The sequence below is a fragment of the Uloborus diversus genome, chromosome 2 (assembly GCF_026930045.1).
Source record: "Uloborus diversus isolate 005 chromosome 2, Udiv.v.3.1, whole genome shotgun sequence".
Taxonomy (NCBI): domain Eukaryota; kingdom Metazoa; phylum Arthropoda; class Arachnida; order Araneae; family Uloboridae; genus Uloborus; species Uloborus diversus.
The window spans coordinates 37676277-37703937 of record NC_072732.1 but is presented as its reverse complement, the minus strand read 5'-3'; the positions used below and the strand labels follow the sequence as shown (position 1 = coordinate 37703937).

At 34.6% G+C, this 27661-nt stretch overlaps 1 protein-coding gene across 1 annotated transcript; it reads right to left on the bottom strand.

Annotated features, from left to right (window-relative positions):
* Nucleotides 1-851: 851 nt before the first annotated feature.
* Nucleotides 852-25675, bottom strand: LOC129235226 (uncharacterized). The gene is made up of 3 exons (XM_054868932.1): nucleotides 25518-25675; nucleotides 11148-11269; nucleotides 852-1097 (listed from the first exon to the last, which is right to left on the bottom strand). Exons 1-3 carry the CDS (start codon nucleotides 25585-25587, stop codon nucleotides 852-854), a joined length of 438 nt encoding a protein of 145 aa, XP_054724907.1. The 5' UTR covers nucleotides 25588-25675.
* Nucleotides 25676-27661: the final 1986 nt, after the last annotated feature.

The following is a 27661-nucleotide window of genomic DNA, read 5'->3' as shown; positions in this document are numbered from 1 at the left end:
AGAAATTAATAAGAAAAGTCAACAAAGCTTCTAAAATTTGAGATAAAATTGGTTTTATTTAGCTTAATTATTAGCTCTATATGTATCCATAAAATTTTTTAGATTATTTTTGCAAAAGAAACTCTTTGGTAGCAGTTGTATTAATTGTTGCAGTAAATGCTGTACAAGGACTCCAAATATATTAAATCCCTCTCTTATTGCATGAACCTCAGGAAGGACATGGACTTGACTTCTATATAATGCAATTATTGAAAGTTTCCAGGAACAATATTAAATTGATATTTTTTGACTTTGCAAGACGAGCCAAATGAAATCATTTAAGCAATGTTTCTGGAAATCTTTAATATTTAATTCCATTATATAGAGGTAGAGTTCATATTTTTCATAAAGTTCATGCAATAAAAGAAGGATATAATATATTTTGGAGTCTTTGGAGGATGTTTTATGCGAAAATATATTGATACATCTGTTGAAATGAAATTGTAGTGCAGCAATGGCTTTTAGATTCCATAAACAACTTATCGGATATGATTTAAAAACTATCTAAGCATATTTCATACACCCAATGGTCATTCTCTTAATAAAACTCTTTATGAATCATAATAGGTTGAAGAATTATATGAGCATATTTCATAAACCCTCTTTCATTATAAATCTCACTGCCAATCATCATAGGTTCTAGAGATTTCTTTCCACTAATGGATATTTAAAACAGGCAGGACATTCTGTATAGACAGTGTGAAGTAGTATCTGCAAATATCACCTGTATGGTCTTCTGATGCAGTGAACTCATATAGTAACCATCATAGACTCAACATAAAATTATTGCAAAATATATATTCACAAACAATTTATGTGGGAAAAATAAGTAGTGAACACAGTAATAGTAAGAAAGTTGATGTATTTTTCAACTTCGTCCCTGTGGATTTGTAGCCTTGAAATCCACAACGGGCACTGTTGGGAACACTTTCATTGCAGCAGTATCTGCAGTCACTTGTTTCGATGCCGTATCCTTTCTCGACGCAAGTTTCATGGCAGTCTGTTTCACAGGACCTTATGAACTGTACAAATACTCCGCTGATGCGAGTAATTGAGCCCTGAAACATGTACAAAAGTATTAATTTGAATCTTTTTGGCAGATAAATGTATTCCAACAAAGGATTGCTTAAGCAATAAATAAATACCTTTGTGCCGAGGAATAACAGGAAATATCCAACGTTATTTAGCACAAATAATCTGTAATCTGTTTATTTTTGCTAAACAACATTGGATATTTCCTGTTAAAGGATTGCTTGCTAGACAGAGCCGGCCTTAAGCCGATTAAAGCAAAAGGGCCCTGCAGCAGCAGGGGCCCCGCTCCAACAAAATCTTTTTTTTCTCACAAAGAGAAATGAAATACAAAGTTCAAATAAACTCAACTGATATTAATTATGATATGCTTAATTGATGAGTTGATGAGAGTGTTGTTACATATGACTTTATTGAGATAGATATTAATCCATTTAGAAGGCAGCCATGAACAGGAAAAATAATTACAATAAACAATTGAACATACAACAAAAGTAACAATTTAAAATAAAAAAGAAATCTGTAAATTAGAGGAGTTTACAATTGTAGCAGAGAAATAAAGAAAAAGTGATTTCAGGAAGTCCATGACTGATCGCGCAGACCAATAAAACTTTCCGAGTAAATTTTGTTAAATTGTTTTGTTTGTTTTTGTAAATTTGATCTTTGTAACTGCATGAATAGCTGCTCTGGAATCAACCAAGATTACAGTTTTGGAGAGGTCGTTTAGTCTACACTGTTCAAAACAATTAGGGGAGCAAGAAAAAAAATGAGAAAACCGCTCGAGACAGCCACGTATTGGCAGACAATGGGAAGTACACGCGTATCAATACGCAATACAGAAAAAATATGTAAAAAAATTTGGAATTAAGCTTTAATTCCTTAAAAATATGGAAAAAACATGAAGAGATGATTTGGGGCAACAATTTGATTATTTGTAAACGATAAAAAAAAAGCTACTATTTAGGCATGATGCATGAGTTTTAATAGGGCGTATGGTCTCCTCGAACAGCTAAGACTGCTGCACACCTGCTTGCCATGGATGCGATGAGATTATTCCTCTTTATGAATTTATTTTGGTGTGGAGACGCTGGGTGGAGAGGGGCTCCAAAATTGGATAAAAAATTGCCTCCTCCTGAGCCGAATCCGCGCCTGACAATATAACTACAGGTCAAAAGAAAGGAACTAGGTAGTAGGGAGCCAATGTACATATTTTTAAAATGATTATCGGCAATTAATACGGTGAGCAATACGTAAGGGTCAAGAGTCTCTTTTCCAGAATCTTGCTATCACATGATGGGTAATGCGAAAATTGTCCCGAAACCCCGAAATTTTAGGGATTTTCAAAGCTATCTATTACACTATATATTTATTTTTATTACATTATTTTACTTTCTTTATTTGTGTTGATAAAAAATGCTAAAACTCAGCAGCAATAACAATTTCTCTAATATAAAACTAAAATTAACGTAGGTGCAATTCCGAAAAATAAGTAAATAATTGAATAAATACTAAGCCTTAAATACTGCGTGCTTATTACACGTAAAACATCTCCATAAGAATTCTAAAAGAGAACACAAATTGCCTATAGCTTCCATTCCACTTGTAACGTTTATACCTATAGCTTGAAATTTGGGTTTTAAATCTTCAATGGCAAAAAAACAAACCCTGACATATCTTCTAACGTGACCAAAAATACGTTTTTAAGACTTCAATTAAAAAAAAAAAAAAATCAGGAGGAGGGTACTCGAAACCCCATCCTTTGTCACAAAAACTGACAAAAATTGCATCAAGTTTTTAATTTTTAAATTTATCCAAGGAAGGAAGTTTCATAAATTTCACAATCCTCCCCTCCCCTTCTTCTCCTCTAACGTCTCCAAAGGTAGCTTAAAATAGTGTTTTTAAGATTTAAATTTCGAAACATTTCTGGGGGAAGAACTCTGAACCAGTTTTTCTAAGTATGACCCCTTTCCTTAGCATCAGCACAACAGCTCAAAATTTCTATTAGAAAGTACTACCACGAGAAAACACTTGAAACCTTCCTTTCCGTGGATAGCATAAAATTGATTTCAGTTTCGAAAAGAATTCCGGAGGGAATATCCTCCCTTTTCCTCTATCGTTACCAAACAGGGTCTAAAATTGCTTTTTTATCACTTCATAACAAAACATTTTATAAGAGGTACCGAATCCCTTAACGTCACCGATGATGGGCCTAAAATTGCGCCGTAAAGCCTTTGAATTTAAAAGTTTTCCACAAAAGATATCACCAAATTCCCTTTCTTCTCCATCTTCATCAAACATCACCAACTGGGACTAAAATTTCGAAAAAAATTTCTGAAAAAAGCCCCTGATTCGTTATCGTTACCACAATCAGCATAAAGTTATCTTAATTTTTAAAAATAATTCGATAGACAGGGAACCTCTGCCTCTACCCTTTCCCTTAATTTTACACACACACAAAAAAAAAAAAAAAAAGAAAATGCTAAAAATTTGCGATTTCATACGTCAGCTTTGAAGTCTCTTCCAGGGACCGTGGGCAGTTGATAATAGGGTGGTTTCCAAAATTTTTAAATTATTTTTTTTCTGAAAGAGCATGCTTAAAAATATAGGATCTGACCGTTTTTTAAATAATTTGTTCAAGTTTAGTATTTTTAAAAAATTACTTAAATCGGTGCGCTTTCATTGTTTACGTTTCTGTCGTGTGACATCACAAATGATGAAATGCCATTCAGTGTTGCTATTCACGGAGAAAAATATTTATTTCGCATCTTTACTCACGTGTATTGGCAACGATATGGTTGATAGCAAGTGTAGAATGCAATATTTAATTCGCTTCTTGATTATCATAACGTGGAAACGTGGTAGAAAGATGCGCCAAATTGCATCATTTGTGACGTCATAAAGACCACGCATTGTTTTCAAAATCGGACATTTAAAAAAATTAATTAAAAATTAACTGTTGGGAAAATGAAAGTATTTTCTGGGTCCATGTTTTTTTTTTTTTTTAAACTCATTTTATCAATTCCAGTGATTAAAAGTAGTACTTTTGACTGAAGAAAACAACCCCATTGTGGCAGTTTTAAATCCTTTCTCGTCTCGGAAAAATCGAAGGCACTTCTCAAATTTGTACAATCATTCTGTAAAGAGCCCCGCCAGAGCCCTTCGATCGAGCCCTGCATGTGTTAAGGCTGGCTCTGTTTGCTAGAAAAGTAATAATGCATGTTAAACGGTTTAAAGGGTGATATTGGATCTTGCAAACCTTGTACTTCAACAGCAGCATTAATGCGTGTAAAACATTCCTGTCTTTATGGGTGAGAATACAGTTGAAGGGATCGGGGCAAGAATGTGATATGCCACATGATGTGAATTTTTCAGTTGGCCAATTTCCAATAAGCATTCTATATTCTGCGATACTAAAACCACATATATTTTTCTCCAAATGAGATAATCCATCGTCATGTTTATGTCAATTTTAGTTATGAGAAACAAAAATTTTGATCGATAAGTCACTCCTTGTGACTTGTCACATTTCTGCCACGAGCCCTTCAATTTGCAACTCCAACAAACTATAGGGGGCACTGTAGCCACCGTCTAATGGCGAATGAAAAAGGTAACACAAGCGCATGCTGTAGTGTAGAAAATGCTAAAAAGCCTAGTAATTTTTGTCTGTATGAATGATTTTCTTTGTTTTTTACTTTCTTCTATATCTAATATGTAGAAGAAAGTATTCGATTCGTGCAAATTTTCGAATTTCGAATTTTGACGGATTCGAACGTTTTGAGGTGTGCTGAGTCCATTTCGACTATTTTTGGAAAATGTCTGTCTGTCTGTGTGTATGTGTGTGTGTATGTGTGTCACGTCTGTGTGTGACCAGTTTTTTGTGGCCGCTCTACAGCAAAAATTACCGCATGAAATCGAACGAAATTTGGTACACATATGTGCCCCTATGTGAACTTGTGCCCATTGGTTTTTGGCGCGAATTCATCCAAGGGGGGTGGAGCAATGGGACGTTTTTTGAGTTACGCGTGATTGCTATTCCTCAGGAAGTAACTGGCGGAATCAAACAAAATTTGGTCCATATGTTGCCAGTAACAGGAACAGGTGCTGATTCAATTTTGGTGTCAATAACTCAAACGGGGGTTGAGCTATAGAACGTTTCTTGTCGTCAATTGTGACTGCTGTATCTCAAGAAATAATGAACGGAATGAAAGAAAAATTTATCGGCAAGTAGCCCTTAGTGGGTATAAAAGCTGATTTTATTTCGGTGTCAACAGCTAAAAAGGGGGTAGCGCAATCGCCCGTTCTTTTTTTCCATTGTGAGTGCCCTATCTCAAGAAGTAATGCTACGTTCTGGTTGAAATTTGGAATATATGTGAATCCATATGTAAACAGGCTTTGGTTCAACTTTGGCGCCAATCGCGCCAAGAGGTGCTGATTTATTTTTATTATCATTATTTTTTTAGCGAATAAAAATAGCTTTATTAATGCAACAATAAGAAAGATAAATCGTAATAGTTTGTCGTCTGCGTATTTCTCGTGATTTTAATTGTATGGAAATGATCGGAAATATTATCTCAATGATTTAAAATTTTTAACTGTTGCCATCTTATGTTTGTTAACAAATAAAATATTTGTAATTAATTCAAGCAAGGCTTTTAAAATAACTTTCAATTTTCGCTCATTGCTTTGCTTTTGCAATAATTCAGACATTGGGATGGTCGTCAAGTTCTTGCATGTGTAATTTTGTTTTTGTTGGGAATATTGCTTCCTCGTTAAACATGGAGACGGTTCAGAAAAAGGAAAAATATAGAAGAAAGTTTCGTGATGGCCACAACATACTAGTTTCTTTTTAAATTAATTTTTAAAGTCTTGTGGACATTCTGGTCCACGTAGAAAGAAATGAAAATTCAAGAAGCATTACTAAACGTCAAAAATTAATGCAAAGAACGTCGTTCGTAGTTCTAAGCAGCCATTTCCACGATGCTGAATTCGATATTTATCAATTCTTGAACTACATTTTTACTGTGGCCATGAGACTGACAAGAATAACAATGCTAGATAATTTAATTATATGACATCACGATTGATTATTAAAAGAGGAAGATGATACTTCGTTGTCTTGTTTGGCAAGCGCTAATTGTTTTACATTTGTGGCCGAGTTATTTCTCAAATTGTCGAATCGGTAAATTTCATTTTTTCTGTTCCGCAAGTTTCTAATTTGTCGGTTAAATGATTTAATTCTGTCATGCTATGCAAATCATCAATAAAATTCTCACGGATACATGGTGGTAGTTTTCTTTTTAATTGATCTTCCATTATTTCTTTAAACCTGTCGAATTCTGCAATCTTTCTACCATTTTAATCCACTCATGATAAAAAATAAAAATGGTTTAACTGACATGCGAAATCTCGCCAAGGGCTCTTTTCTCGCACAATACTAAAACCATAACCTAAACCATTTGGCGATGAAAATTCTCAGCTTTTGTTTTTGTTCAAATGCGGTAGTTTCCAAAATTTTTAACGTATTTTTTTCTAAAAGAGCATGCTTGAAAACATAGAATCTGACCATTTTTTAAGTAATTTGTTTAAGTTTAATATTAAAATAAAAAAAAAAAACTTAAATCGGAGCGCTTTTATTGTTTACGGCTTCTGCAATGACCTCACAAATGATGAAATGCCATTCTGTGTTGCCATTCACAGTGCAAAATATTTAATTCCCATCTTTACTCACGTGTATTGGCAACGATATGGCCCCTTGCTATTAATCAGCAAGCGTAGAGCGCAACATTTAATTCGCTTCTTGATTATCATAACGTAGAAATGTGGTAGAAAGATGTGGCAAAGTGCATCATTTGTGACGTCATCAAGACCTCGCCTTGTTTGAAAAATCGAACATTTAAAAAAATTAATTAAAAAAAAAAAAAACTGTTGGGGAAATGAAAGTATTTTCTGGGTCCATGTTATTATTATTATTTTTGTTATTTTTTGCTCATTCTATCCATTTCAATGACTAAACGTAGTATCTTTGACTGAAGGACACCACCCCATCAAAACGTTCTTTTTCGGTTAAGCATTTTTCATTTCGTTCTGCGATAATATATTTAAGAAAATATTTTGCATAGTGCTGTCCATTCCAACTAAATGCTGCAGTAAAATAAGGTTAGTTAAATTAATTATTTTTAAATTAGGCGGAGATTTAAGCCCTAAAAGTCTTCTGCAATGTTGTCAAATCTTTCTTTCGAGCTTAAGATTTAAAAAAAAACCCCAACAACACATATTCTTACAAATTCACACAAAACAATAAAAAAAAAAAAACCCTGCTATAACGTTATCCTCTTTCAAAAAAAAAAAAAAAGCTTCGAACAGCATATTTGTTGTTAATTTCATGCAAATGCGAAGTTTTTTAATCCAGAATTTTCTTTTGTTTACGCTTTCTCCATTTACGACAACCAACTCACTTTTTAGAGGGAAATAATGAAAACTAATATTATTTTGAGAAGCTCGAGACTACCATTAAGGGACGAAACAATTTTTGTTGCAGAAAGCAATCTAAGACACATCGAATGCATTAACAAATACTCATAACAAACTGCCTTTACTTACCAACAGGTGGAACGCAATGTTTTACCCTTTTCTGTTATTTTGTAAATCACCGAACGCAAGGTAGCGTATTCGAGCGCTGGAGTTGCGAATTGTTTCTATGTGTAAAAAAGAAGGAAATTTGTTGTATCATCTTCAACGCATTAGACATGATTTCTTTTAAATAAATAAGATTCTAGTTCTATCATTCGCATCTCCAGAGCTTGAATACGCTACCTTGCTACCATTTACAATGCTACCGAAAAAGGTAAAACATTCCACTCCATGTGTTTTCTGTAGGGTAAATTACAGGTTTCAGATAGTTTATAGTGTAATGTAATTTCAGAACAATAGGAAAGAAAGCTTCCTACGAACACTATGACAAATTACTGTCCTTCACTAATCTTCAAAACAAGTTATAAGTTACGGCATTTGTTTGTTTTACCTTTTTCATCCGCCTTTAGACAATGGCTGCAGCGTCCCCTATAGTTTATTGGAGTTGCGAATTCAGTTTTTATTGAAAAACTGATTTTCTACGCATTAAAAAAAGTTAAAAATGTGTGAGAGATCTCGTATTTTTCTAAATTGAAAAAAAAAGGACCTATGGCAAGTAATACAAAATCAGCTAATGAAAAATTGCTTTCACTTCAGCCTCAACCAGCTGAAACCATAGACTAATAATAAGAATAGACCGAGCTATGGCAACCCTTTTGCTGCTCATAAACCAAACCATGTGACTGGTGGATATCCTAGCAACAGCGGGCATTGATCGTAGCAGAGGATCAACGCCCGCGAGAAATAAAATAAATAGAATTGATGGAACACGGAAGGATGATCTTTTATCGAGTCCGATTTGTAAATTTGTTATTCTAAGTTGTAAATATTTTGTTAGTATAGTGAGTTTTTCGTTTAGATAGTAATGTGCATTTTCTTTAGTCAATTTCAATAACTCTCTAAGCAATTAAAGATGCAAGTGCCCAAAAAGAATCGGCAAACGGTAAGATTTTTACTTACAATTTCAATTTAAGATACCGATTAGTACATTTTTGCGTTAACGCAAAACGTTTAAGCCATTACGTTTACGCCAACGCTGACGTAGCAGTTCCGAATGAAATAAAAGTTACTGAAAACTGTGAACAAAAACTAATTACTAATGTCAAAATAATGCATAACTAAAAGAAAAGCAGTTTAATCTCTGCACCTGGAAAAAAATTATAATGAATACACATTACGTCTTAAAATACATGTCGAGTGCCAAACTGTAGATAATGTTGCCATCTAGCAACCATGCTGCCAAAGTTTTCGCCAAGCCTCCCACCAGTCACATGATGTATCCATGAACCAATTTTTTCATCAGGAAGTCTGGGAAAGCTCGGTCTACTCGTATTATTAGTCTATGGCTGAAACCAATAGGCAATTCATAACTCCAATAAATTATAGGGGGCACTGCGGCCACTGTCTAATGGTAGATGAAAAAGGTAAAACAAACAGATGGCTTGACTTATAACTTGCTTTGAAGCTTAGTGAATGACAGTAATTTTTCACCATGTTTGTGGGAAGCTTTCTTTTCAATTCCTCTGAAATTACATTACACCACAAACTTTCTGAAGCCTGTAATTTACCACAAAGAAAACACGTGGAATGGAATGTTTTACCTTTTTCTGTAGCATTGTTAATCACCGCAAGGTACCGTATTCGAGCTCTGGAGTTGCGAATAGAGTCAACTTTTATTTTAATCACTAAAAATAAAATCTTGAACAATTATAGATCGACTTTTTGTTTTCCTTAACTCGCAACTCCAACAAACTATAGAGGGCAAGGCAGCCACTGTCTAATGGCGGATGAAAAAGATAAAACAAACGCATGCCGAAGCATAGAAAATGCTCATAAGCCTGGTAAATTTTGTTCATATGCATGATTTTTTCACTTTATTCTTTTAAAATTAATTTTCAAAGTCTTGTGGATATTCTGGATCACGTAGAAAGCAATGAGAATTCAAAAAGCATTACTAAACGTCAAAAATTAATGCAAATTACGTAGTTAGTTAACTTAATTTAAGATTTAAAGAAAAACCCATATTCTTACAAATTCACACAAAATAATAAAAAATTTTACCTGGTATAACGTTATCCAAGTTTGTTAACCCAGAATTTTCTTGTGTTTACGCTTTTACCATTTAACACTTTTTTTGAAGGAAATAAGGAAAACTAAGATTATTTTGAGAAGCTTGAGAAAACTATTAAGGGACGAAACAATATCTGTAGCTGAAAGCAATCTAAGACACATCAAATGCGTTAATAAATACTCATAACAAACTGCCTATGTTTACCAACAGACACCCGTGGAACGCTTTGTTTTACCTTTTTCTTTAATTTTGTAAATCACCGCAAGGTAGCGTATTCGAGCGCTGGAATTGCGAATTGCAAAACGGTTGTTTTCTTGGCATCGACACTACACTAGTCAAGAAACAAATTTTACAGCATTCCATAATTTTTTTTTTAAATCGAGAAGCGCCATCATTTAGTCGTTTTACCTGAAGGACATTTTTGCAACAGTGGGATCAGAATTGTGAAGTATCTTTCAACTTAATATGAATACGGTCCTTTTCAAAATCTTATTTCAATGACATAAAAAGAAATCGATCGAAATTGGTTGACCGCTTACTCGTTTTCCAAGTGGATGATTGCTTTCTCGTCAAGGACACTACACTAGAAAAGAATAAACTTTTACAAAATTCCATCATTTTTTTTAATTGAAAATCGCCGTCATTTTTTCGTTTGATCTGAAGGACATTTTTGCAACAGTGGGATTATAATTCTGATGTATCTTTCAACTTAATATGAATACGGCCCTTTTCAAAATCATATTTCAATGACATAAAAAGAAATCGATCGAAATTGATTGACCGCTTACTCGTTTTCCCCATGCTTCATTGACGATTGTTTTCCCGGCGAAGACACTACACTAGAAAAGAAACAACTTTTACAGAATTCCATCATTTTTTAAAAAATCTTTAGAAAAGATTGACAATGTCTTGAATCTTTATTGTGGTAACCCTAGCAACCTGTTCACTTGTGAACACCGAAATTGAAAACAAGGACTGAACGTCTTTTAATATTACTTTTTTAAGAGAGAAAATAAGTCAAAATTAAGAAGAAAAGTAACTTACCCCAAGTTTCCTACCATAGAATAATATTTTTTGAAAAATGGAGAACAATTCTGTTGTGTGTTTGCAAAAACATAATTTCTTAACAAAGCTTTGGTTCGCTACCTTCCGGTTTAAACACGTGCGGTGTTGGAATAAAGCACTGTCAGGCAAGTGCTTGATCTTTAATAGGCCAATATAAAAAGTAAATATTTAGTGTGTACTTATAGTTACGTCTTTACTATTATAGTTCAAAATTATCCATGTTAACCAAGATTTTTTTAAAGGCTACAAAGTTGATTCGGATAATCCGGTGGTCCGGATAAACGAGGTTCAACTGTAGTTCAGTGTTTATTACCTGACAATATTTCGAAACTCTGCTGCATCTTGCTTTTTCGTCGTGATCCCTGGGGAACAGACACGAATTATTCGCTTGAAAGGGCTGCGAGCGAAAATCGACGCTGCAGGTGAAACACTCCACTGCAAAGAAGAAAAAGAAGCATCTTTTCAGCTAAATGTTGGATAAATGATTAAATAATCGTAATAGTGAATTTTAAATAAAAATCTAGTGTTGTGTAGAAAATGAAAAAAAAAAAGAAAGAGCAATTGTAATTTTTAGATAATACAGTTGAATGTGTTGTTTTTGTAAAATGTTGTGCGTGACATTTTGTATGTCACGCATTTTAAATGTTAAAAACAAACCCGCCTGTTTTTCCTGCCAGTTTCCATTTCATTTCAAAAATTTTTCTAGGGAGGGGGGACGGGGAGAAATCTCTTTTGGGCCTGTCCCTAAATGACTTCACGCTTCGAGGGGGCGGAGAGTTCAGTAAATAATGACAATTTGACAAGGGAGAGAAAGGGGTTAACGAGAAGTGTGACATCACCCACTTTTTATAGGAATATGTTTATGAAAAATAGCTTGGCCTGTGACAAAAGGGGGGGGGGGTTAGGTGAAGTGTGGCACTTCGCGAAAAAGGGGGTGAGAATCGAGAAATGTTGAAAAAAAAGTAGGCATTATTCATGAACAGCCAACAGCCACTTTATGGTATTTATTGTTTTCGTATATTTCACTCCAAAATGAATTTCCCTCCTCTAAAACTGTCAAGGGGTATTTTCACGCCTTAAAAAAACCTTAACTATATCAATGTTGAATCTGCAATTTCTCTCTATATTCTAAAAAGTTTAATGATGTTTAATAATGTTTAACTCAGTAGTGGGAAGTATCTTGAACATGAAATTTGTTACTATCTCCAAAGTTTGAGCAGTTATCTTTTAATTCTGGTAGAATGGGGTCGTTTCCAAAATTTTAAAAGTATTTTTTTCGGAAAGAGCATGCTTAAAAACATAAAATCTGACCATTTTTTTTAACTATTTTCGTTAAGTTTAACATTTTTAAAAATTTACTTAAATCGGTGCTCTTTCATCGTTTAACGCTTCTGCCGATGACATCATAAATGATGAAATGCCATTCAGTGTTGCCATTCACGATCCAAAATATTTAATTCGCATCTTTACTCACGTGCATTGGCAACGATATGGTTGGTAGCAAGCGTAGCGCGCAATTTTAATTCGCTGTTTGATTATCATAACGTGAAAACGTAGTCTTAGAAAGATGCGGAAAAGTGCATCATTTGTGACGTCATAAAGACCACGCCTTGTTTGAAAAATCGGACAGTTAAAAAAATTTATTAAAAAAACTGTTGGGAAAATTAAAGTATTTTCTGGATCCATGTTATTATTATTATTTTTTTTTTTTTTGCTCATTCTATCCATTTCAATGACTAAAAGAAGTACTTTTGACTGAAGGAAATCACCCCATTGCAAGACCGGGAAAATGTAAAGCCCAGAATATATCACACCCCGGAAAAAAAAGTGACACAACTCAAACTTTGGGGAAAACGTACCAGCTACTGATTTAAAATCTTAATTTAATGCTCTTTCTTGCCACAAAACTCGCACTAAGTTAGCTTACATAACGAGTACGTGGTGCCGTAAAAACGACATTATTAATAATGAGACATCAGTAAAATTTCGTATTTTAGAAGACAGATTTTCCAACTTAGCATTATTGATTTAGACTGTCCTCTAGCATTGGAAAAAAAATTTATTTTTAAATATTTTTTAATCAAAGATAAACTTTAGAGAACCAAATTAATAACTCTTGTTTCATCCTTGTAAAGAAAAAAAAAGTGATTTGTTTTCATATAAAATCAATTTTTATTCTTGTCCTTCTCGCATTCACGAAAGAAATATTGACTAGCCTTGAGTTTGAATACCTGTATAACCCTGGGTGTTTTTAATGCAATTTCTTTTACGTTTTGTCCTCACATATCCTATTTGAATCCATTCAAATGCTGATTCTTAGTTTTGAGTGACAGAAAAGCTGATGTCACTCAAACCAATTCATGTGGATTGCAATTCGATGCGAGTGTACGAACAAGGGAAAAGACAGGCGAATCCTGACACCCTCTAACAGATTTCAAGTGTTGGATTTACTTCAAAAGTGAATAGCTACTTCAATTTAGGCTAGGACACATTTATATTTATTTCTGCTATTAGTACATCACTGTGTACTAAAAGTTGTGTTTGGAGTACATACAGGTAGTTATCAAAATAATGGAAACACCTGTAAATAAAAGTGACATTTTTTACAGTACTTCGTAAGTAATAAAGAATGAAACTAGATGTCTGGATTTTTTTTGAGTAGCAATGTACATATTCTGGTATTATATGGTGGCTCAATGGAAGTTCTGGAAGCCTTGAATTTTTTTCAAGCACGTGAAATGTCGGACCTCTTAAATTTTAAATGACGCCAAATTGTTGCCGCACGTCTAGTTGGAGCAAGTGTAACTGAAACATCTCAACTTTTCGACGTTTCTAGAGGTATAGTACAAAAGTCATAATAGCATACACACAGCACGGTAAGACAAGCTCGGCAACGCAAAATAGTGGATGGGAAAAGGAAGCTCAGTGAAAGAAACTGACGGGTGTTAAAGCGAATTGTAATGTCTAAAAAGCGAACAATAGCAGCAAAAGTAACCACAGTACTCAATCACAATCTGGATTCACCAGTGTGAGTGATAACAGTTAGAAGGAACTTTTATTAACAGAACATTTACGGTAGAGAAGCGATTCTCAACACCACACTTGTCGCAGTGTTTCCATTATTTTGATAACTACCTGTACGCCCTCTGCAATAAGGACTGTAGCGAGAAGTATTGAGATACAGAATAAGCAAGAAAAAAAATTCATTCGTATTCGATACGCTTCTACTTCTATTCTATAGCTCTTGAATAAGCACCCCCTACTGCTGTATCACTTATACTTTCTCTCTGCACCCTAAATGTAACTGACAATGTACTCTTATAGATAAATTTAAACGCATAGTGGTGAAAATAGCATCAATCAAGAATTGGTACAGGCAGCAAAAAATAAATAAATTGTCATTTTCAAATCCGGGACGATTTAAAGAATTTAAGTCGAAAAATTTTCAAAATTCAAGCAAGGAGTGTAAAATTTACGAACAATTATTCAATGTCCAGAACAAATTACAATTGAAATGTATAAAAATGATTCTCAAGTTTCAATAATATTTGTCAACGTATTACAAAGCTAATACGTTCAAAAAGTTTTAATTTTCTAACAACTCTTTTCTACACTTTATAAAGTTTTAAAGTGAATAGGCACTAGATAATCACGTGGAAATTAATGCTTCTGAATTGATCACATAGTAGCCGAAGGTCAACTGAAACAACAGTTTAACTCCGCCTGCCATAAAGATGGTTTGACCAATAGAATTTCTGCTCTTGATGAATCAATAAAAGCACATTAAAGGAATGAGCTGCACAGGAATGACCTTATTCCAAGAAACATTCTTTCGGTTCTCTTTTCATAAATCACGAGAAAAGGCAACGCCCTGTATTATTCTCCTTATTTGTATGAAATTCGAAACCCTCCGGATTTTGGAAAAGCCTTTCCCTCTTCTCTTCATTAAGCTTTGAGCACGATTCTTCTCCGGAAAAATTATTTCTGGTGTTTTACCACAACTCCATTTTGTAAAAGAGACAAAAAAAAAAAAAAAAAAAAAAAAAAAAAAAACGCGTTACTTTGTATTTTAGCAAAACAAAACGTATATATATATAAGTATAAAATTTTACATTTAAACTATTTTTTCAACAAGTGTAGATAAAAATTCTAAAATATTATATACAGGGTCTCCAGAAAACCCTTGACACATTTTAAAAATTCATAGAAACGCAACAAATTGTCTTAAACTGTCTATATGCGGTTTGCGCCATAAAACTTCACAGACTCAAGAATTTTTTTACGACAGTGTAAAAAAAAAAAGAAGAAGAAAAGATAAGAAAAAGTTTTTAAAAAAATGCATTTATAGGTAATCGTTGTATTGTCACAATAAGAAAGACAAGCGTCATGCAAGATGTTTGATCATTTCAGTAAACAAAAAGCAATGCCGTTCATTACCAGAATTCAATGTGTGCACCCTATGTTGCTCGAACCACATTTAAGCGGTACTCAAGTTTATTAAATGTCCAAAAACGCATGAAGCACTTGTGAAAAAAGGTATTGCTCTTTAATAAAATGATCAAGCACTTTACGATATTTTCGTTTTTCTTATTATGACGATACAACGATATAATAACACTTTTTTCTTTTTCATTTTTTTATGATATTATAAAAAAACCTGTGAAGTATTATGGCGCAGACCGCATATTCATACGACAATTTGTTGCTTTTCTATGAGTTTCTAAAATGTGTCAAGGACTTTTCGGACGCCCTGAATTTTCAAGACAGTGAAGGAGAGCAAGGGCTTTCGAATTAAAAAACCATTGAATCAATGAATCCTACGCTGGTTTGGGGATAGACAAAAATACAAACCTGAAGGGGATCCTAAGTGTTACTTTCAGGCATATATTGCGTAGTTAGGGGGGGGGGACAGTGAATTTTTAACTTACTGAATGTAATTCCGAAGTTTGCCGCAGGATGAACCCAACTAAGGATTTAATTTTTTTTTTCAGAGACAAGAATGACTTTCCATGACCTCTCATCGGGGTGTCCCTTGGCACAAAAAAGGAGTTTGGGGCTCGCCGCCGGCAGTTTCTCGAAGTTGAAGTCACCAAAATGCAGTTTCATGCTATTTTTGGTAATGTTAAGGGTTAGGGGTGTCATGAACCTTATGATCCACCGTTAACTTGAAAAGATCGACTTTCTAGAAAAAAAATTGTATTTGAAGAATAATGGGTTGAAAGTGTCGCGGGTGTAACATCAAAAGTCATCCCCTTAAAATACAAAGAATAATTTATTTAATCAAAAAATCATTTTTGTCCTTGTTTACAAAGTTTCTTGACAATGACGTCACGACGCGCGGAAAAACCAGGCCAAGGTACCAAACAAATCCTCACACTTGCTTGCTACCTAGTAGGTGAATTGGTGAATTAGAGTAGAGGAGATCGCGCCAACTGTCAGTGAACTCTCATTAGCTGGTACTGGTACGCAATTGTAAATGAAAGTACTTCTCTGCGCTGCTTGTAAAGTTGAAAATGTTTAGAATTTGCAAAAAAAAAAAAAAAACAGCTATAGGGTAACGGCACCAGTAACAGACATGCTTAAGACATCGCTCTCAGGTTAACTCAATTTTTTGGGCATTTTAATGTATGTATTTAGACTTTTAAAAATATGTTTCTCTCATGCAACTACATCTCATACAACGTTTGGCTACTGCTGAATCCGCTGACTTAGTTAATTCTATTTTTATTTACTCAATTTCGAAAAAAGGTCCGATCCCCAGTAACAGACACCGACAATTCTGATGACACCCAGCAACAAATAGGACGAGGGAAAGAATGAGTAAAGGACAGAATACCCATTTTCTCTTCAAAATGCGCAAAAATTCTTTACTTTTAGATCTAAAACCTTATTAAATTCAAATGAATATGAAACACCGCAGACCGCACCTGTTCATAACCTTCCGCCACTGTTTTATAAAAACCAACTGGCTCATAAAATTCACTTATAATACTTGTCACCGTATTCAGGAGTTGCAGCAACATCAGTTTTACCCGCCTAAAATTCTTAATATTTAAATCCAAACTTACGACTACACCCTTATCTGTTTATTACTAGTGCCGTTACCGTATATGAGTGGGTTTAAGAAACTAATCATGTTTCTAAAGTAAAGCATTTAATTTCACTCAAAATTCGGACACCGCGCCTGGGAGCTACTTCCTTCGCTTGGGTTCAGCTTATTTCTCCATTATCAAAAAACGTTGCAGTCTAGTATAGAAAGTTGGTACTTTATATTATACGAAACATAATGGTTGCTTATACTCAAACGCATAATGGTTTCTTATATCTTTACTAATAATCAGGGCCGATCCTAGGGTGTCGGCCGCCCGTGTGCAAAGACCTTATGTGCCGCCCATTAAGAGCAATTCGCATATTTTGACTAATCTTTAACGTCTATATAAATCTTCCTTTAAATTTCTATGCCAAGTTCGAATTTAAAAAAAAAGGGGGGGGGGGGACAGAAGAATGATCTTATAAAAAGGAAGAAATTTTTATAGTAAGAAACTCCTTAGGTACAATTTGTATATTTGAAGAAAGTAATAGATATCAAAATTTACTAGTCTTGAAAACGCATTTTATAGTAAGATAAATAAATACCTTTGTGCTGTTGTAAAGAAACGAAAAGTAACAACGTATAAAAAGCACAAATTCGCAGATTACCATCTGCGAATTTGTGCTTTTTATACGTTGTTACTTTTCTCATTTTATAGTCTTTCTTCGGTGACATCAGAAAAGGGACGGAGGAAGGGGAAGCGTGGGGGAGGTGTCAGGGGTTCAGGGGAGGAGGATTGCTCCAAGAAAATTATCGAAATCGGCGTATGAAAAATATTTTTAGTTAATCTTTAGTTGTTTTTGGTTGCAAGGACAAAAGAATCAAGTATATTCAAGGTGCAAGGAGAAATTTTCGAAATTGACGTCAAATATAGCAATTTTAGGAACTTTTTCGAGACTTTAGGTGAAAGTAATGTTGCAGTTCTTTCCTAAGATTCTTTCAAAATTGAAATCAATTTGAAGCTATTTTTTTAAGACCGTAGCTTAGGAAGGATCGGCGTTCTTCCCGAAAAATCTCCGCAACTGAAATTTTTAAACCCGCAATTTTGGGTTACCTTTGTTGACGTTGCAAGAGGGAGGGAGATTCAATCGTCTCCCATCGAAAGATTCCGAAATATAAGTTTTAAACGCAAATTTAGGCCGTCTTTGATGACGGTAGGGGATCTGGCGGCTATCCTCCGGTAATTTCACGGCACTATTTTTTCAAAAACCCGTTTTTGGCTAAATTTGAAAACAATAGGGGAAACGTGAAAATATTCCGAACCAAAATATTTTTCGAAACTGAAATCCATTATAGGCTATTTTTGGGAAGAAATTATTTTGGAGCTCTTAAGCGGACATTTCTAAAATCGCAATTTTATATTATCTTTGGTGACGTTAACAAAATTGGGAAGCTTCTACGGATCTTTCGGATGTTTTTCAACATTAATATCTGAAAAATATAACTATAGACTTTTGTCCACCTCACCTCGACGTTTGATGGATATGCCCCAGCGCCGTAAAAAGTTACAGTAAAAGCCTGGCAGTTCTCCTCCGGAATTCTTTAGAAATATAAGTCCCAAAATCGTATTTTAAGCATTGTTTGATAACGATGGGATTAAGAGCGGGCGGGGGTTTAGTGTGCCCTCACGAACTGTGTTTTTGAAACTGAAGTCAATTTCAGGCTAGTTTAGGCAGGAAGCTGTGGCTCCACGGAACCGTATAAAAACGAAGTTTTCTGGTATAGTGATTGCGTTAGAGAAAAGGGGGATCCGGGACCTTTCTCCAAAAGTTCTTGAAACTGATGTTTGAAAAACGCAATTTTAGTTTGTTTTTCAACACGTTAAGTGAGAGGGGGTGGAATTAGGGGCTTCTCTAAAGACGCTAATTGAGACTGTCTTTGGTAGTAATGTTTGCGAATGGATTTCGGGGTCCTCCACTGCAGAGATTTTGAAAAATGTCAAAGCAATTTTATATGACGTTTGATGATAGGAAGGGCTGTCGTCTGGAAACACGTTTTGGATTTTGGAGCCAATCTTTTTAGGCTACGTTTGATTAAGTTATTGTGGAAGAATTGAATCAGAGACTTAATTGGGTCTTTAAGATCGGTGGTTCAACCAGCGAAGTTTTCCGAAAGTAAAGTCCTAGAAACGCAATTTTAAGCCTTCTTTAGTTTCGTCAAGGAGGTCATGGCATCCTTTTGGATCTTCGTTTTTGAGCTACATTTAAATTTGCTTCCCGGGGCAAGGGTCCTGTCCTCCTACCTGATCTGAAACCGGGCAGTTTATTTAAGATTTTAATCAGAAAAACTGTCGTAAAGGGGGGAAAAATACATTTTAGTTCGTCATTCATATATGTTACTCTCAAGGGAGTCGCAATTTTCCACTTTCTCTCCACGCATCCACGATTGTTAAATAGAGTTTATTACATAGTTTGTTGTTTGAAATGCTTGCGAGGGTATCTAATCAGTATAGTTTTTTTTTTAATAAATAAAATGTGTCTTCATTGTTTTGGTCTATAAAAGCTTGGGGGGGGGGGGGGGTAAACATTAGTGGCCACCCTCGGTGCTCCTTTTAGACGGCACCCTTTCATGCTTCAGAAGGGGGCCTTTCCCCTCCCCTGTATCCGTGCCTGATTACCAGTTCTGTCACAAACTTTGCAACCAAATGAAGCATGTGTGTTAAGAGTAGATATTAATGGACAATGAACTAATACAATGTTCCCTAACATTCTATTTTTCTTAAACTATGCTATGCTGTCGGGAAATCGACATATATTTTGACAATTGAACATTTAAAAATCAGCATATTTATTCTATTTATTATAAGTTATCTTGTGAGAATTTCTTGAGGAATTTTACTTGATTATAAGAACTATATGATGCGGCCTGCGGCCGCCCCTTGTTTTGGCCGCCCTTGTGCGGCGCACACTCTGCACACCTGCTAGGATCGGCCCTGCTAATAATAAAGCTGAAAGTATCTGTCTGGATATCTGGATACCCGGAGGATGTCTGGAGGATGTCTGTGACGCGCTTAGCGTCCAGACCGTTCTCCCGATTTTCATGAAATTTGTCTCAAAGTTAGTTTGTAGCATGGAGGTGTGCACCTCGAAGCGATTTTTCGAAAATTCGATTTTGTTCTTTTTCTATTTCAATTTTAAGAACATTTTCCGGAGCAAAATTATTATAAGATGGACGAGTAAATTCGAAATTATCATGACGTGGATTACGAGAGCAAATGAACATAGCCAATTGGCTAGAAATTCGTCATCCATTATTTGTAAATATACAGGCGAACCGAATGACCTTTTAATTTTCAACTACGGGCAAAGTCGTGAGGGTACCACTAGTTCAAATATAAAATTCAAAAACCAACTCTTAAAGGACATGGAATAATATGCACACATATGTATTAAAATGTCCCACTCGCAGCAATGGATTGGACACGCAGCATATGAGATAAATTATATAAATACTATGTTCTTTCATCTGCAGGCGATTCATGATTTTTTATCCCCTCATTTACAAATCTGGTGACTGGAGAATGATTTGCGTTTTCTAATTTCAGTCATTTCGTTGTTCATTATGGCAGCTTAACAGTTTATTCTTTTACGTATCAACTTGACCTATACGTTGAGCCAAATTGATACATTTTAAAAAAAAAGAAGATTTTTTTTTTCATATGAAAAAATTATCTCAACAAAGGTTTTGAAATCATTATTTGAAAGGAAAATAGTAGAGGAGCATGGGGCAAAGTGAGATAATGGGGCAAAGTGAAATGGTGAAATATTTATTCTGCTTTTAGCTCCACCTATCTGTTATTATTTTAACTATGTGGTACCATATGTAGTCTATTCCATTCAGGAAAACATACCGCCAAAGATTAGAGCATTTGGTAATACACGTAATATTTAAAAAATGATACTCATATTGTAATATTTTTTTGTAAGTCAAAAATTATTTTTGTTACTATAAAATGATAGAGTTCTTGTTATTTGCATTTTAAATATGAATTGAGACCTCCTAATATTCAATGTAGTATTAATTCATTTAATGTTAAGCTTATTTTTATTTTAAAGAAATTGTACAATTAGTCAAGTACATGCGGGGCAAAGTAGATGGGGCAAAGTGAAATAGTTTGTTTCATTTACTCACTCAATCGTTTAATATAAATCATTCACATTTTCATTTATCATTTAATTCATTTACATTCCTTCGTCAGAAACTTTCTCTTTTTCTTTCTATCTTCACAAACTTAAGATGAAACAGCGCTCTTAGGTGTCATTATATTTCATTAACTTTCGCATTTAGAATGAAAAAAATGAATGGAAAATGAGGAGTAGTTATATTTGTGTAAGCGATGTTCAAACTAATACGGCGTGGGAACTTTCGCTCTCAGTGATGCTACAGGAATGAAGGTTCATTCATGAAAAAAAAAAAATTTTTTTTTTAATGGATAATAACAAAGCCGATACTTACGGCCGATACTTAAACTTGATACTATTACACAACACAATTCTCTTCGGAAAATTTTCGCGTTGCGGGAGAGGAATTCGCGTCAGGTCTAAAATTCTTTACTGTTAAAAAAATCACAGGCCAAAAAATGGTCAAACCCAAACGTTGAAAAAAAAAAAAAAAAAAAAAAAAAAAAAAAAAAGTTTAAACCTATTGCAAATTACTTCTTACCCTATCAACAAGAAGGGGTAAAAAGTCCCAGCATTTTGCGCGTCGGGTTTTGGGGCTGGGGGAGGGCGAAATAAATCCTCTCTTTTAACAAAAATAATTTCTATTACATAAAAAAATACTCAAAAATCGCAGACACCATACTTTATTATAGTTAAATAATAAACTTTAATTGACAAAAATGCTAATTAGCCGGGGTGCATAGGCGGGGAGGGGAGAGGGCTCCATGGTGCAGATTGCGTCGTTGGAATGTTTAAGGCAGTTTTTTCAAGAGGTAATCCTTTCTTTTCTGAGGGCTTTTATTTCATAAGGATACTCCGTAACACTTGAAGGGTGCGCCATTACTTTTTTTTTGGGGGGGGGGGAGGGAGAGAGCCTGTAATTTGCATTCTTAAATCAATGATTGCAGTGAAGTTCACGAAAACACCAAAAAAATTTCACTGATTTAAAATTTTTCCGAAGTAGAAAATGCTACACAATGATATAGTAATGTCAGAAGGCTCATTCAAAAGTGATCTAAACGAGCTCAGTAACTAATTTAGTTGTGACTGAAGTTATTTAACTGTTTAGGGCGCTGGAGGGATAGCCAAAACTGTATCCTTTTGCAGTTCAAATAAATAAATAAATAAATAAATAAATAAATAAAATAAATAAATAAACTCCAAATTGACTGAAATTTCCGTCTATCTCCTTAACTAATTAATTTCAAACGCAGTCGGTAATGTGAATTATGCTAAATATGTGCACATATACTTACAACACTGTCTGAAAGTTTTGAGTACATTATGCGATAAAATAATTTGATTGTTACATCAGGCTACCCAACGATTCAACGCAGTGACAAATTCTGGTGGTATATATCCTGTAGTGATTCAACGATACAACAAGTTTTGCTGAGAGCAATTAGCAATACAACAGTAGAATGCTAAATATTTACACACTTTTTTGTCTCTCAGTTTGGAGATTCCAACCCGTTTCCAACGCCACCAGAAGTTTCTTCCCTCTCTACAGGTAGGGGAGACTGGGGATACTTGATCCCAGGGGACACATGATCCCACAGCCAAAAATGTACCAAAATCTTTAAGTAGAGATTTGAAACCTGACAATTATGTTGAAGTTATGCTTGTACATAAAAACTGGCAACACTTCTTTTTTTTTTAGCCATTTTGTATTAACTCAAGAAATGATTGTCTGAATGTTTGAAGGGAAACTTGATTTTAGGAATGCATTCTGAAGTTTACATTATCCGTTCTATTCAACTTAAAAAAACACCGAAATGTAACGTTAAAGTATAGACAGTCTTTGATAATTGAGACATATTTTTAGCAAATTACCACAGATTGTTAATAACAGAACAAGTATGTTTGTCAAAATCGCCTATTAGGGACACTTGATCCCTTCGTTTAGAAGGATACATGATCCCAGGTACCAAGTATCCATATGACAATATGAACACAATGAAAGCAAAATAATTGTTGTTTACTTAGTTGACATTAACTTTAAAAATTCAAAACCATGTTAACATAATAAATTTTATCATAGTATGAATGGTAGTTTTAAACAGTCACTGCAGTAAAGATTCTAAACAATTAAAATATCAGTTCGCACTTGTAACATACACTACAAAAATCTAATTATAAACTAACTCTACTGATGAATTATATTCTTACTAGTGGTAATCGCATGGCTTTGCCCGTAGTAGAAAATTGAAACGAATGCAAACGAATTGTTTGCATTTGATTTTTCAGGTTTTGGAAACATTTGCTAGGCTTTCTTTTCTTTTTTATAAGTACACTGATACTTACATTTTTCTTCCCTCTTTTTTAAAATTGATTTAATTGATAAAACTCTTAATTTCATTATTGCAAGATAGGTAGCAAATAAGTTGATTTTTGTGCTTGTCATCCTTTTTTTTTTTCTTCTTTTATTTGTTATAATTTTAGCTTCTCTGCGCTCCTTCAAAAAAAAAAAAAAAAATAAAAAATAAAAAAAAAAAAAAAATAAATAAATTATTTATAAATTATGTTATTTATGTATATATTAGTCTTAGTGAAATTGAAAACAATGTTATTTTGTGTTCACATTATTAAAATCTAATAAAAAAAGTTGGAAATAGTGTTATTTTTTAGAAACATTATGTAGAAAACTAAAGTCCATGAATAAATTGCTGATCTAATGAAAGGTCTATGTATTTTCTCAGTGGAATCAAGTATCCCCCATGAAAGGATCACGTATCCCTTGATGTGGGGATACATGATCGTTTTATGAAATTATTGAAGAAAAATATTTTTCCAAAACTATCTGTTTAATTTCTACTAAAAAAATACTGTCAGATATAATGAAAACATACCATTGTTCAAGCACTTAAATAATAATTTTAAAAAAATGATAATTTGCATCAGAGAAAAAAAGTGAAAACTAAAGTGCGGATCACGTATCCCCAGTCTCCCCTATTGACTAAAGTTGGTAGTGAAAACTGTTCGCTGATACAAGTCGGTCGCTGATAATAAGGTGAGTTGTGATGAGACCTTTTCCCGTTGGAGTATAAATGGAGTATAAATATCCTGTTGGATATAAAAAGATATTGAAGGCAAAAAAATTAGTGTCATTTCTTTGTAAAGGAAGTATGCAGTTAAGTCTTTAGCTTCTGTTACGAAAGTAGTTACTATCTGTAAAGATGTGTAAACCCAAACCATCTTTTACACTGAATGATATGTACAGTAAGGATGGAATAACAAATTGCTAAAAACTTCCAGTACGAGTTATGCGCTGATCCTTCATCAGTATTCGATGAATTTGGCTTCATAAGGAAAGAAATCTGTATCGTTAAAGTGCTGTTATCTGAAGCAAAAGGTCCATCCACCATCACAAAACAAACACCTGGTGTCATGTATGTTATTGATGAAAGATACCTTCTCCATCATGCTTTTTTTTTTCGTTAATGATCTGCAAGCTTCAAGGAAATATGCCAGCAATGCAGTGTATATGTCACTTGTAAATATGGGACAGCTAGTGTTATTTTTGATGGGCACAAAGAAGCAGAAAGCACCATAGAAACATCATCTGCGTCCTATTACAACAGCTCAGCCTTCTGCTCTCGAAAACTTTCTGTGCCTCAAATCTTGTGCTTGCTCTGAGGGGTTCATTGGAAAAATGAATGTTTGATGAGTCTGAAAGTGGACTGAAGTGCTCATCAATATGCATAAACTATGTTAGACACAGCTGCAACAATAACGATTTTGCCGAGATATCTTGATAACGAAGACTTTTTGTTAATTGTTTCGTTTTAGGAGGTGAGCCAATGTTCTTTTGGGATGGACAGTCCTGATTTAATGCATTTTAAATTTGCATGAAATAATACTTCTACTTGAAATGGAAAGAAAGAGGGGGGTGGGCGAAGTGCATTGGAGAATTATTTCGTTGGGGGAGTGGGTGCTGTAGGATTTGGGAGGAGGTGTGCCATTACTCTTGGAGGGTGGACACACTTGTTTTCTAACTTTAACTTTGCATGAAATAATATTTCCATTTGAAATGTACGGTAGGGGGTTCGGGGTTACGGCTTCATCATACGGGGAGAGGGGGGCTCTGTAGCATCGGTGGGTTGTGTCATCCCTCTTGAGAGTAAACCCCTTTAATTTAATGCTTTCAAATTTAGTTTGACATTGAATTCCCACTTGAAATGCACTCTAAAAATTCCAAAACAATACCCAAAAATAGCAATTTTTAGTTGCCCCCCATTCCAAAACCCGACGCCCAATGGGATGTGACTTTTTACCTGTTCTTATTGGGAGGGTAATAAACAACTTGCAACTGGTTTAAACTTTTTTTTTTTGGATGTTTGGGTCCGACCCCTATTTTTACTGTACTATATCCTTGCTTTGAATTCTTGATTCGGCAATAAATGAGAGTAGCAAAATTTAAAAAATATCTCACCTTCACAGAGTACAACATCCCACTCAAAGCAGGCAAGAAAGCCGTACCAGAACACAACCAATCCCACCATTACTGAAAATTCAATTCAAGATTGAACGTTCCTGATGTTCAGAAATCTCCTTCGTAGAAGCGAAAAAATGTGATGGTGTCGTGCGAGTGTCGTCATGTAGAGACTGAATCGAAGACCACAGCAATGTCAAGATAGATGGGTGTGTCCTTCTTGGAGGAGGAACAAGTACATGTTATTCGAATGCCAAGAGAATGAAATTTTCGTAAGGACTGCACGCTATTGATCCAGTGAACCAAAAATTTAATATTCACGTCACGTCTTGTGGTGGGGGTGGGACACCGGAACATGTAAATTAAGGGATTAGTGATTTGACCAGAGCGTATTACGGGCATTAAAACCTGTAAAAATATTCGTCAAAGAGTGCAATTAAATAAAAAATTGTGTGATGAGTTTGAAAGTAATCAATTTGATGAACATGACAGCGTAAAATTAATGTTGCTAAAAGGAGAATGATTTCATTACTTGTAATGGATTACACTTGAACTATTTCATGCAGCTAAAAACTTATACTTAAAATATAAGTCTTTAGAAAAGGTTTTAAATATTACTAATTACAGTCAATCCGGTAACTTTTGCGTCACTTTTTTTTTTCATATTTGACTTAAAACAAAACAAAACAAAACAAAAAAAAAAAAAAAAAAAAGGCGCAGTACTTGCTGTATTCTCCTGGCAAGATTATAAAATTGTTTTTTTATCTCTATATTTTACAAAAAAAAAAAAAAAAAAGTTGCAATATTGCACACAAGTGGGTATAAGCGTGCGTACAGTGAGATACGGAAATTCAGTTATATTTTGTACTGTTAAAAAACACGAAATCATCGTCTTGCAAATTCTTCTTGTTACAATATGTGTCACTGTAATTAGTATTAAAAAGATAAACGAATCCTTACAAAAAGAAAAATGAAATCAGTAAGACACTCTAAGTGGGAACAGTGAGACACATATTTTTCTAATCAACAAACATGGAAGTAATCTTAAAAAAAAGAAAAAAAACTCAGTTGCACGACAGCTCATGGGGGCCAAAGCCTACTGTGCCCATCAGTCTTCCTGACCAAGGGCTCTGGGGTGCTAGGCAGATATTCCCGTTAGGTAGTCAGCCAAACGTGGAGCCCCCAGGATTTAGTTCCCAAGCATGCTTGGTACTCATTTTATCGACCCACTAAAGGCATGAACAGATGAGTCAACCATGCCTGACCCGAGGATATAATCCGGGCCTGCGGCGTGTGGGAGCACGAAGCGCTACCACTGAGCCACTGGACTTCAGGATTCTAACTTAACCTGGAAAAATATGAATATTAGTCATATTGAAACACAGCAGTGACAACTGATACAGGAGGAAAGAAAAAAATGTGCCCAAAATTTTACTCGGCATGCAAATGTAATATCATATTCATTCAGGGCCGGATTTGGAAGTGTGGAGGCCCCGGGGCAACGAAGGAGTGGAAGCCCCTAATCAGGGTTCGAAAAGATCATATTTTCGAAAATATCCGATACTTCGATAAATATCCGAATATTTTGATATATATGTGTATATATCCCATATTTTCGACCCGTGAAAGTTAGGATAGTTTGTAAAATTTTTATTGTGGGGGGGCCCCTTTGTTGTGGAGGCCCCGGGGCAGTAGCCCTGCCTGCTCTCTCCTAAATCCGGCCCTGTATTCATTTGAAGCATTAATTTTATTAACTCTCCCAACATATACTATTTTTTTCGTCTTTTGCTGCAAATGTTACAAGAACCAAATCATCCTTTTTGGGCTTCTTGTTGTCACAAACTAAAACAAAAGGAACTCGATCTTCATCTACGCTGTAAAAATCTCCATCTGATATTCGCCTAAAACATAATCCTGGTTATATCTATCACTCTCAGAACTTACTTCTCTTTACTTACAACACCTATTATGATTACTTTTGATTCTTCCTTTTTTTTGCACCATAGCGTTTCTTTCTGAACTATCTGTTGAGATCACATTTTCCCGTTTCGACCAGGCCTGGCATTGGTTTTTGCTTTTGCTTTCGGATATCCGCTTATCCCAAAGCAAATTTCGTAATTGCGTATTTGTTTAGGATTGAGATA

Coding starts and splice junctions, on each gene's coding strand:
- LOC129235226 (XM_054868932.1), bottom strand. CDS start 25,587: ATGGTGGGATTGGTTGTGTTCTGGTACGGCTTTCTTGCCTGCTTTGAG. Junction 11,270..25,517: donor GGATGTTGTACTCTGTGAAG/GTGAGATATTTT, acceptor TCTTCTTTGCAG/TGGAGTGTTTCACCTGCAGC. Junction 1,098..11,147: donor GAGTTTCGAAATATTGTCAG/GTAATAAACACT, acceptor TACATGTTTCAG/GGCTCAATTACTCGCATCAG.